The sequence below is a fragment of the Narcine bancroftii genome, chromosome 2 (assembly GCF_036971445.1).
Source record: "Narcine bancroftii isolate sNarBan1 chromosome 2, sNarBan1.hap1, whole genome shotgun sequence".
Lineage (NCBI taxonomy): Eukaryota > Metazoa > Chordata > Chondrichthyes > Torpediniformes > Narcinidae > Narcine > Narcine bancroftii.
This window is the reverse complement of record NC_091470.1, coordinates 15585220-15597664: the sequence shown is the minus strand read 5'-3', so window position 1 is coordinate 15597664 and position 12445 is coordinate 15585220. Positions and strand designations below refer to the sequence as shown.

Sequence of the window (12445 nt, the reverse complement as noted above, 5' to 3'; positions counted from 1 at the left end):
AAAAGAATCTTGAACAAATCTATTCTCCTTGTTTATGGATTCCTGATATGAGGAAAAGTTTACTACTTTCTTTGGCCCTCAGGGACCCCCGATTTCACCCCCCCCCCCCAAGTCTCTTCTGTCCCATGGAAAACATGGGACACTCTCTCTCCTCACAACTGAGATACTCTATTCATGCCAAAATCCTGGCAAATCCCCTCTCACACACTCCAGGTGTAGCCTCACCAGGGTTTAATAAAACTAACCACACCTTCCCTGCTCTTATATACTGTGCCCCAGTTAATCCCATCTGTCTTCTTTGTTACCTTATCAAAGGATTATGATAGACAACTTCAAGATGAATGCAAAGAGAATTTCAGATTTGCTGTATCATGTAGAAAGTTGGAGAAACATTAGCTTTTATTGAATGTAGCATGTTTATGATGCCGACACATTGCACAGATCTCAGGTTGACTGCAAGTTTCACAACAAATGTGAGGAGCCCGGGGTTAGCAAAATTTAGACACTAACTTCAATATTTCTAAAAGTGTCAGAAAATTATTTTGTAAAACTATATTCTACAAAAATACCAAGTGATATTTATTCTTTAATGAGGTCATTCCACAAAGGTTAATCCCAAAAGTATCCAATTTTAATTGCTCGAATACAGCACAAATCAAAGCCAAAAGATGTTTTGTCTTTGGATTACAAGTGAACCTTCAAATTGCTCACGTCATTTTCACACATTGTAATTAAAACAATCCACTAACAAAAACTTAATCTCGACTCAAGAAAGCACTCCGCAGCCAGAAAATGCTAGACACTCCAAACATTTATTGAAAAATACAAATAATTGCCTCTTATATATGGAAGTTTCATTTGTGATACACCAAAACAGATAGAAGTGCAAAGAATATTGATGGATAGATTTTGTTGGTATCCTAGCACTCATTTTTGTTTCTTCTTTGAAACATCGAGGTTAGTCGAACTAATGCATTATTATATCATTTCTAAAACAAGACTCTAATGGCACTTTAAAGTTGTCAGATTTCCTAAGGTGCTTCATGTGCCTTCACAGAGGAAAAAACAACTGACAGTAAATGACATTAAGAAATATCAGGAGTAAAACACGTAAGTTTGCAGACAATGTGATTGAAGTAGAACATAATCAACGTTTTGGGCTTGAGCTCAAAGCATTGCTTCTGGATCTTCATCTTTGCTACATAAAGTACACTGTTTGATAGCTGAGTTTCTTCAGCCCTGTGTTTCTACTTAAAGAAGCATCAGGATAAGTGACAATATAGATTTCAGGGAGAGACAAAGGAAGATTTAGGGAGGTAATTGCAGAGGTTAGATAGTTGAATGGACAACCCCACATGTTAGAATAGAAGAGTATCAGGGTGACAGAGGAGGACATAATTTGAGGAATTTAAAATTCTCAGAGAGAAAAAGGATTGGAGCAAAATGCATTATTTTCATTTTATGCTGGAGAAAAATTAATTTCCAAAAAATTGAATTTTTTTTTCACCAAGAGAGCGAGTTTAACGCTATACCTTCAGAGAAAGTTTTACTCCATCTTTGGATTCTAATAGGATTGTTACAAGAGATTTCTTGCTTGATAAAATAAGCTATTCTATTCACGGATTATTCAGCCACAGATTTCTCCCACAGGGCATACAAGTTTCAACAGGATATTAAACAGGACATTTCTTTGAACAGGATGGTGTGGTTGGGTTTTTCACTGCGGTGTTAAAGCCCAAAAGGATTGATTATTTCCAATCCCCAAAGTTCATCTTGGTGTGGCAGTGAGCAATACAGAATATTTATATTATGGTTAGCAAGTGTTTGCAATTCTACAAGCCCATTAATGTCAGGGCAGGATAAAGCAAAAAATAAATAGAGGGGAGTGGGGGGGAAGGTGGTCCAGCAGTCTTGAAAATGGAAAAAAAACATATGCCGGCATCTTAAAAGTAGCAAGGTAGGAAATATTGAATACTGTCACCATAGTTTCCCAATGGCCTCTGGTTCCAGCCAGGATGTTGGTGAAAAGGCAAGTTACCAATGTAGAAAGGATGGTTGAGTGACTTTTCTCCATTGGTTTAACATTGGTGGAGAACAAGTAGGGATAACACTGTTTAATCAAGGAGAATCAGCGGTCGGCACTGATTTGTCGTGAGTGAGTCATCATCTTACGATTGTTACGGAGTATTTTGAGGTGGTAATGAGAACTGTCAATAAAGTTGGAGCACTTGATATAGCATTGATGAGTATCGGCAGAATATTTGATGGGGTCCCACGTAGTAGACACAAAAGAATGAGTATGCATGGGATTCAAAGGGAAGTGGTAGAATCTTACCACAGTGGCAAAAGTGGTTGAAGGGAATTTTAAAAGCTGGATGAACATGTACAGCATTTTCTGCTGGAGTCATTATAACCACCCTTTGTCATATTTATTAATCTCGAGGCACAATTTGGTTGAAAACAAGGAAGCAGGTTCAGATATTTTAAAATAAATAGGGAAGGAGGTAAAAGAGCAGGGTGGGGGTTGCATTACTAATCAGGGATTGTAGCACAGTTGTAGAAAGGATCGTCTATTTAGTCAATGTAGGTGGAATTCAGAAACAAAAAGGGAGGGGGAGGGAGGTACTGAACTATAAAGGCCCCCAAATTGTCATCAGGCCACCGAGGAACAGTGGCAAATTTTGGAAATAGGTAACAAGGGGATGTTCAGCTCCCTAATAATGATTGGGATTGGAATGGCAACAAATTATTAGGAGTATAGGAGGAGGATTTGGACAGGCGGCCTAGGGGGGGTGGGGGGGGGGGGGGATATACTGGACCGAATATTAGGGAATAAACATGGTCCAATCTCTCTGTGGGTGAGCACTTTGGAGAGAGAAATGAATCTTTCACCTTGAAGATAGCTACTATGGACAAGGACAGAAGCAGATGATATGGGAAAGTATTTAACTGGGGAAGGGCTAATTATAACTGAATGAGGTAGGAACTTTGGAGTATTAATTGAGAACAGATAATCTCACAGAAATGTGAAGATTGCTTGGAGACTACTTGCATGGGGTCCTGGATCGATTTGTTTCACTGGGACAAGGAAAGGATGGTGGGGTAAAGGAGTCATGGTCGAGAAGAGAGGTGGAACACTTTATCAAGAGGAAGAAGGAACCAAACATCAGATTTAGCAACCAAAAAAAACAGGCAGGGCTTGAGAATTAGAAGGTAGCCAGGAAGGAACTTAAAGAGCTAGAAAGAGCATGATTAGGATTTGGCAAGTCGGATTCAAGAAAACCCAGAGTTCTGCAAATATGTGAAGAACAGGGTTAGAGTGAGAGCAGGACCAAAAAAAAGGAGAGAGGAGGAAACAAGTGCCTGGAGATAGAGGAGTTGGAGGAATAATGAATACTTTGCTTTGGTGTTTTCCAGGGAGAGGATGTTGATGAATGTGAGGTCAGCGTAAAGCAGATGATTGTGTTGAATTGTATCGAGGTTAAGAAACCAGGAATGTTGAAACTTCTAAAGAACATCAGGATAGATGTTACTGGGGCTGGATGAGATGTAATCAGGAATAGAGCAAAATAACCTTTTATGAGGAGAGGTTAGGTGTTAGAAGGAATGCAGAGATTTAAGAGTGTCTGTCCTCGGTGCCTTGAAAGCAGCAGGACTTAATAATGTGGGAGAAAGATATGATACAGTATTTGCCTTTATTGTCCAAAGCATAGAACACAGGGATAGGAAAATAACATTGGTCCTGCATAAAACACGTGTTGAACCACAGTCAGAAGGGTGTGCATATTCCAGGTCACCACACTAAAGAAGGTGATGACACTGGTAAAGAAGAGACTTGTGGGTTTTGCGAAGATTGGAGACTATAGTTATGAGGAAAGGCTGGCGAGGTTTGGGGTTGATTAGTTTAGAAAAAGCAAACTAAGTGAAATTCAATTGAGGTGTATACAAATAGGAGTGGCCTTGACTGAGTATCTGTAAGGATCTATTTTATTTAGCAGAGAGATCAGTTATAAGGAAGGATAACTTTATGTTAACTAATAGCTGGGAGTTGAGATAAAATTATTTCACTCAATCTGCGGTGGAGGTGTGAAACATGCTACACAGAAACATAGAAGATAGGAGCAGGAGTAGGTCATTCGACCCTTCGAGCCTGCTCCGCCATTCAACGAGATCGTGGCTGATCTTAAAGTTCAGTACCCCGTCCCCGCCTTCTCTCCGTAACCTTTAATACCCTTATACTGAAGAAATAGATCTAATTCCCTCTTAAATAGATTTAATGAACCTGCCTCTACTGCCCTCTGTGGCAATGAATTCCACAGATTCACCACCCTCTGGGTCAAGAAATTCCTCCTCATCTCGGTCCTAAATGGCTTGCCTATTATCCTCAAACCATGGCCCTGCGTTCTGGATTTTCCCATCCTTGGAAACATCCCATCTGCATCCATTCTGTCCAGTCCTGCCAGAATTTTATAGGTCTCTATGAGATCCCCTCTCAATCTTCTAAACTCCAGGGAGTACAATCCCAATTTGCGCAATCTTTCCTCATAAGTCATTCCTGCCATTCCAGGTATCAGCCTGGTGAATCGCCTCTGCACTCCCTCCATTGCAAGAACATCCTTCCTTAGATAAGGTGACCAAAACTGCACACAATACTCCAGGTGGGGTCTCACCAAGGCCCTGTGCAGCTGCAGTAAGGAATCCTTGTTCCTAGACTCAAACCCTCTTGATATGATTGCCAACCTACCATTTGCCTTTTTAACCGCCTGCTGTACCTGCATGCTCGCCTTCAGAGACTGGTGTACAAGTACCCCTAGGTCTCTCTGCACTTCCCCATCTCTTAATCTATTGCCATTCAAATAGTAATCTGCCCTCCGGTTTGTATTACCAAAGTGGATAACCTCACATTGATCCACATTGTAGTGCATTTGCCATGTATCTGCCCAGTCCCTCAATTTAACCAAATCACACTGGAGCTTCCTGACCCCCTCTTACGTGCACACAACCCCTCCTAGCTTAGTGTCATCTGCAAATTTGGAGATATTACATCCAATCCCCTCATCCAGATCATTAATGTAAATTGTGAAAGGGCAATAGACTGAAGCCATCAGCATGTTTAAAAATTATCTGGATGAGCATCGGAAGAGCCAGAACGTGCAGGGCTATGGACCATGAACGAGAAAGAGGAATTCACATGAAGTTTGTTTTCAGTTGCATGTCCACAATGGTAGAAGTGACCAGTTTCTGGGCTGTAAATTTCTGTGAATTGTTCGAAGTCCAAAATTAAAGTGAAAACATAAAATCAGATTGGGGCACCTGAAAGAGAAAAGTGAGGGTCACATGCCTTTTTGAATCAAGGATTGACATTTAGAAATTTAGTTTAGCCTTTTCTTTCAGATGCTACCTACCAGGCATTTTCCACTTCTTAATTTTGTTGTTGAATTACTGAGTTGCTACAAATTGCTCCCTCTAAACCATACCGTGCATCTATTTCTATCTTGCTCAACCACAGGCACTGTGTTTGAAAAGTGATCGACTACAAGCAGCTATGGAAGAAGAACACAGATCAATATTGGAACGCCCATCTAAGAAAGTAAGGCTCAACAAATTGTGGTTCTGTTTCAATATTCCTGTTTTTCCCTCAAACTATTTCAAGTATTCATTTTCAACTCACTGTAATTCCTTGGTACATCAACATTCTTTACAGCCTGCAGAATATTCAAATGACCTAAAAACACAAATTTTTAATACCTTTTCTAATTAATTTTCACCAACACCTTATTAATAGTACTGATATACTTCATGACTGTGCCCCAAAAGAAGATGTATTTGGCCCACAATGCTCATCTCCACTTTTTGGAATACCCACTCAATTAATCCCATTCTCCCTCTCTGCTCGAAGCACAACAGATTTTCCCTATACAGTGAGACAACAGTTAGTGACTTTAGTTAGATTCTGACCTCGGTATAGCCATAATCAATTCCCTCTTTTATGTCGATCTTGAGTTTGTAGACTCTCCAGGAATATGCGAGTTTTCCCCAGTTTCCCCCCACACCACAAAAACATGTTTATTAAGGAACAATAAAATGATCTTTACCATGGATGTGTGGCAGGGAAACTTGGGGCAATTGATGGACATGAAAGAGGGAATGGGGAAACAAGTGGCAGAAGGGGATTAATGGAATGCTGGATCTCAAAGGAACAAACAGACTTCTTTTACATTGTAAGGAAATATGAGAACAAATTATTTGCTGTTGAAAGTTATTATAAAATCAGCTTCCACCACTCTTTTCAGATCATAACTGACAATAAAAGATGACTTCCCCCAATTCTCTCACCAATATATCCCCGGTTTACTGTCCTTATTGCCTCTCATACATACATATTTTTAAACAATGTTCCCCTTAATTTTTTTGGACAAAGAAAACAACATCTTTTCCATTCTTCACACATGATAAAAAGTCCTCATTCCTGATATCATTCTGTAAACAGAATCAGGTTTATTGTCATGAACATATGACATGAAATTTGTTGTTTTGTGGCAGCCTCCGTACTTTCTGAAAAGCCATCCAATTCATTAAGCAATGCTATCTCAGATTCTACATTCACCAAATTTGTGTTTCGGTATATTAAACATTAGAATCATACTCAAAAAAATTAAAAACACTCTTATAAAAAGTCATGTGATACGCTAGCAGACAACTGTTATGGCAGTCAACATTCAATTCAAAGCTTTGGAAAATTGATCAAATACAAAATTCTGCCTGTAAAATACATTATAATATCCTGCCCCTCCAATAAAAAAATGTCCTCAACTTCTTTACCATTTTATTCTTTCTCCACAATTCCAGGACACTTGACATGATGACATTTTCTCTATTTTTCATTTCTTCAGTGCTCCTTTCATTAAATGCTCAATTCAAAACATGTTACAAAAGATTAAAAAAAAACATTTATTTTGATCTCAGAGATGTGGTTGCAATTGGAGCATATTGCAGAGTCTTTTATGAGCGTGGACCTGATGCAATTTTCGCCCTTCTTTTTTCTGTCATTAAATTTTTGAAAAAGCCACTGAAGTCTAAAGTAGGTGGAAAACTTTTGTACAGATTTAGTGTCAGAATCCAATATTGTGTGTCACTTTGATAGCACAACAGAGTGGCACGGTTAGAAGAACTGCTGCCTCACTGCTCCAGAGACCTGGTTTCCATTTCAGATGCTGTCCGTGTGGAGGGTGCAAATACACTCCGCGTCTGCATGTGTTTCCTTAGGGTGGTCTGCTTTTCTCCTCATCTCAGAAACATATGGCTAATGGGTTAATTGACAACTACAAAATTGCCCCTGGTCTGTATTCAATGATACAGTCTGAAGGGAAGTTGTTGGGAATGAGAGGAGAATAAAATGGGTTAGGGTAGAATTTGTGTTAAAATGGGTGCTTGATAGTCAGCCCAGATTCAGTGGGCCCAAGACACTGTTTCTTTGTTCGATTATGATTCGTTAATTTTTGCCAATCCAAAGGCACTAGGAACAATAATATCGAAGATGCTGAGGCAGTTACACGGGTACCATTGGTACCTTGGCTAAGGTCAGCAAACTCAGCACAGACTGAAGTTTGGAATTTGGATCTACTTCCATTCTTGGCATCACTGGCAAGATCAGCATTTATTGCCATCCCACCTGCAAGCCTCAGAACTTCAGATAATGTATTTACCCAGTAAAGTGGTCAGGAGGGTAAGGAGCATAAGGTAACATCTTATTAATTTTGCCTGTCACAATAGAAAGAATTTATTTTTCAAAATACAGGGCACATTTCATTTCTTCAAAGACAATGTTTTTATATTTCAAAAACATACTTTTGTGATTTGAAAGCTCAAAATCACAATCTCAGCAGACTTAAAAAGGAAATCATGTATCTTTATTTATTTTCCCATTCCAGAACCACTTGGAAAAGGACTAGTATTGGAAAATCTCAACCTCAGATGCACCCACGTTAAAGGGGATGGCTGGACAAGGAGACTTCTGACTTCCTTCTGTATTTTCAGAATGGGAGAAAGAAGTAGAGAAGCAACAAGTCAGAGATACCCAATTATAGGACCTAGAATCCACATGTGCACTCCTTGTTCAAGTTCTCGTTCTCAGTACATCCAAGAAAGAATCAGATTATGTGGTATTTGATGAGAATATGCATTTCTTTGCATATAAACCATCAGAAGTACTGAGTCTACTTTTCAATCAGTAGTCATTGTTACCTCATGTTTCTCCAATCAAATTCATGAAGTAGATATATTAAAGTTCTTTCCCTTTTGGTCTCTTAAGGGATTGAAATATTGAAATTTGCAGAACGACAGCAATGTGCTATTTGCCCCACAGGCATACTGAAATGAGACTGGAACAGCACATTCCGTTATTGTTTCTGTACTTGGACTGTTTTACTGATAAACACACTCATCTGGATGATCAGCTTCCATACTGTCCCCACTTGGAGTCCGGACCCTCTTCTGTTCCATTTCCACCTGTGTAAAATTCACAAAGCATCAATGCATACGAGATGAAAGCTTTGCTTTTAAAGTTAACTCAGAATAAAAATCAATTTGCATGATTGGTGCTAATGCAAACTTTAACATTTCAGTTATTTCAGGTATTTGTCCAAGAAAGACACACAAACTGTATTTCTGAAAAATATTCTGAAAAAAATTGTGTATTTGTGAACAAACAAGTAATTCCATTATTTTGCCTGTTTTCAAAAGATGCAAAATTTAATTTAAAATAGGCAAGGCCACAATGAGATATTTTCCAAAATGGTTCCCTTAAATCGTCAACATTCATTTGTATAAAACAAGGCAGGGAGTGGGCAATAAATATCACAACTACATTCTGAGAAGAAATAAAAAGCTATTTTTTTTTCCAGGAATGAATTAAGCTCATTCCTTTGTATTTTCTGGGTAGTTTAAGTTGATGGCTGGAATGGTGCATAAATTTATATAAAAATAAACTCAGGGAATAGAATGCGAGCTGTAAGTTTAAACTTTTGAAATATATCAGAGCTTCTGTACAAAGCACTCACTGTTCAAGGAAATTGAGATAGTAACGTGCCATAAAATGATTATATCTTTGAATTTACCTGATAATTGTAGTGAGCTTTGTAAACAACCCACTTTCTCACGTCCGTCTTGTTGGCCACTGAGATTGACCTAATTGCTGTTTTTGACGCTGAAGTACTGGGCATGTCAAATTCGACGTCCACATAGTGGACAAAATTAGCAGGCACTTCCCGATCAGATCCCAGTTCAAGGTGGCAGTAAAAAGAATGTGGATGGCCCGAAGCTGAAGAAACAACATTTCATAATCAGCACAACGGAGTTTAAAGCATTTTTGATCTTTCTGGATTATTAGTCTTTATTTAATATAATTTCAAGATATGAATACTGAATAATGAGAAAAGTTGCATGGAAGATTCACACAATAAAACTAGATTACCTGCGGCAGAACTGTAAAGGTTATTGGAATGTTGATAAGTTCTAGTTTTTATCTCAAGGACAAAGAAACATTGATTGGTCATAATAAAATCTTAACTTGCTCTTGGTTAATGCACTAAGTGGAATGTTCAGATCCAACTGGAGGAAGTGAGTGTTTAGAGAGCACTTTGTAAGATACGACTTGGACTGGGGAAACAAACCAACATTGTGAAAATCTAGGTCTAGCATTTGATCAATATGGATTTTGGAGCATTATGGTACAAGAATTTCAATTACGAAGGAACTAGTTCAAGTAGATAAAAGATGAGAAAAATAAATATCAGTGAGACTGGACTTCACTTGTAGGAATTGTAATTAAAAGTTCAGTGCCCTTCATAATGTTGGGGACAAAGTTACTTTTTTTCTTTTATTTGCCCCTGTGCTCCACAGTTTTAAATTTGTAATCAAACAATTCACATGTAATTAAAGTGCTCATTCCAGATTTTATTCAAGGTTATTTGTACACATTTTGGATAGACCAAGTAGAAATTACAGCATTTTTTTATACATAGTCCTCTCATTTAAGGGCACCATAAGATGCAAACCATCAGTTAGTCACAGATAGGATGGTCAGATTAGAGTTTGTCAAGAAGTATTTAAAAGAGCCTGCACAATTATGGGAAAAGGTCTTGATGAGACCAAGATTAACCTGTATCAGAGTGATGGCAAGTGTTAAGTGTGGAGGCGTAAAGGAACTGCCCAAGATCCAAAGCATTCCAACTTCTTTTGCATCTGGTAATGTAGCCTCTAGTATTTCTGCTCTTGAAGTCTTCTGTGGATAGAAGTCATTGACAGATCACACCTGCCTCCCGAAGAATGTTTCTGATCTGTCGGACATAAGTCTGGGAATTTTTCTTCATTATGATGAAAATTATTTTGTCATGAGCAGTGGAGGCCTTTCCTGGAATACTAGTCCCTTTGCAATACCAAGCTCACCAGTACACTCTTTCTTCTTAATGATATTTGAAACAGTTGACGTTGATAATCCTAAGATTAGGGCGATGTCTCTTACTGTTTTATTTTGTTTTTCAGCCTCATAATGGCATCTTTGACTTTCCTTGGCACAACTCTGGTCCTTGTGTTGAAAAATGGCAACTGCAGACTCTAAAGGTGACCAAAAGCTTCAAAGCAAGCCTAGCACCCTTATACCTGCACCAATGAAGCAATTAAACATACCCAAGTAGTCACAAACACGTGTAAAGCCAAATGTCCCAAATATTATAGTGCCCTGAAATGAGGGGACTATGTATAAAAAGTGCTGTAATTTCTACGTGGTCAAACCAAAATGTACACAAATAATCTAGAATAAAATCTGGAATGTGAATTTTAATTACATGTGAATTGCTTGATTACAAATTTAAAACCGTGGAGCCCAGGGGCAAATAAAAGAAAAAAGTGTCCGCTCCGAACATCATTAAAGATATCGCCTCAAACCGTGCATCTTGGCGCCTCACAGTTCGGAGGGCAGCAACCTCCTTTGAAGAAGACCGCAGAGCCCACCTCACTGACAAAAGACAAAGGAGGAAAAACCCAACCCCAACCAACAAATTTTCCCCTGTAACCACTGCAACCGTGTCTGCCTGTCCCACATCGGACTTGTCAGCCACAAACGAGCCTGCAGCTGACGTGGACATTTACCCCTCCATAAATCTTCGTCCGCGAAGCCAAGCCAGAATAATAGAGTAAGGGTACAAAGATAGGTGGAGGGGCAGGTAATGATAACAAAATGGAGAGGCTGCAGAGAGACTTAGATTAGGAGAATAGGGAAATAAGTGAGAAATGAAACAATGTACAATGTTGGAAAGAGGATGGTTGTGCACTTAGATCAAAAGAATAAAAGGGCTGACTATTATTTGGATGTCAAGAAAATTCAATATTCGGAGGTGCCAAGGGACTTGGGAGTCCTCATGCAGGATACCCTAAAGGTTAACCTCCAGACTGAGTTGGTGGTTAAGAAGGCGAATGCAATGTCGGCATTCGTATCTAGAGGAATAGGATACAAGAGCAGGGATGCGATGTTAAGGCTTTAGAAGGCCCCTATGAAATTTCACTTGAAGTGCAGGGTACAGTTTTGGGGTCCTTGCTAAAGAAAGGATGTGCTGGCATTGGAGAGGGTTCAGAGAAGATTCACAAGAATGATTCCTGGAATGAAGGGATTAGTAAATGAGGAACCTTTGACGGCCCTTGGGCTGTACTCCTTGGAGTCAGGAAGAATTGGGGGGGGGGGGTGCCTTATAGAAGCATTTTGAATGTTGAAAGAAGTGGACAGAGTGGATGTGGCGTCAAGGACAAGAGAACATAATTTGAGATTGAAGAGCACCCATTTAAAATAGAGAAGTGGAGGAATTTCTTTAGCCAGAGAATGGTGAACCTCTGGAATTTGCTACCACAAGCAGTTGTGGAGGCCAAGTCGCTGGGTGTATTTAAGGCAGAGATTGATAGGTCTCTAAACAGTCAGAGAAATCAAAGGTTATGAGGAGAAGGCAGGGGAGTGGGGCTGAGTGGAACAATGGATCAGCTAATGATGGAATGAGTGGAGGCCAAATGGCCTACTTCTGTTCCAACATCTTATGGTCTTATCTTATGATCTCGAGGTATCTGTGAGCAAATAAAAAGTACATGTAGAATAGACAGCGATTGGATGTTTTATGTATTTCTGTGCAATACATATTGCATTTACTGATAATTATTTGAAAGACCACCGAATTAAGCTTCATCACTAGCTGATTGAAACAGGTAGATTCCCAACAAAAATAATATGCTTCATCGCTCTGTCTGAAAATACTTTCTTGATATTATGTCAGATGATGTCAGTCTCTACTATAATACAAGAAAGTAAATTTCTTGCTCCTTCTCCACTTGGCCACCAAGCTTGCCTTGCCACTAATTTGTGATCTGCCCCAGACTTCATCTCCTTTCTTGCCTTTTTCCACAG

The 12445-nt window shown here is 39.1% G+C and overlaps 1 protein-coding gene across 6 annotated transcripts in view; it reads right to left on the bottom strand.

Annotated features, from left to right (window-relative positions):
- Positions 1-793: 793 nt before the first annotated feature.
- ston2 (stonin 2) overlaps positions 794-12445 on the bottom strand; it is a 153019-nt gene continuing 141367 nt past the window's right edge. For 5 of the 6 annotated variants that reach the window (XM_069915971.1, XM_069915974.1, XM_069915975.1 and 2 more), the window contains 2 exons: positions 9117-9319; positions 794-8508 (listed from right to left, as the gene is read on the bottom strand). In XM_069915971.1, coding sequence (XP_069772072.1) covers positions 8425-8508; positions 9117-9319 — 287 coding nt within the window. In that variant the 3' untranslated portion in view covers positions 794-8424. The remainder of the gene's footprint in view (positions 8509-9116; positions 9320-12445) is intronic. The other variant, XR_011351052.1, reaches the window with a different exon arrangement.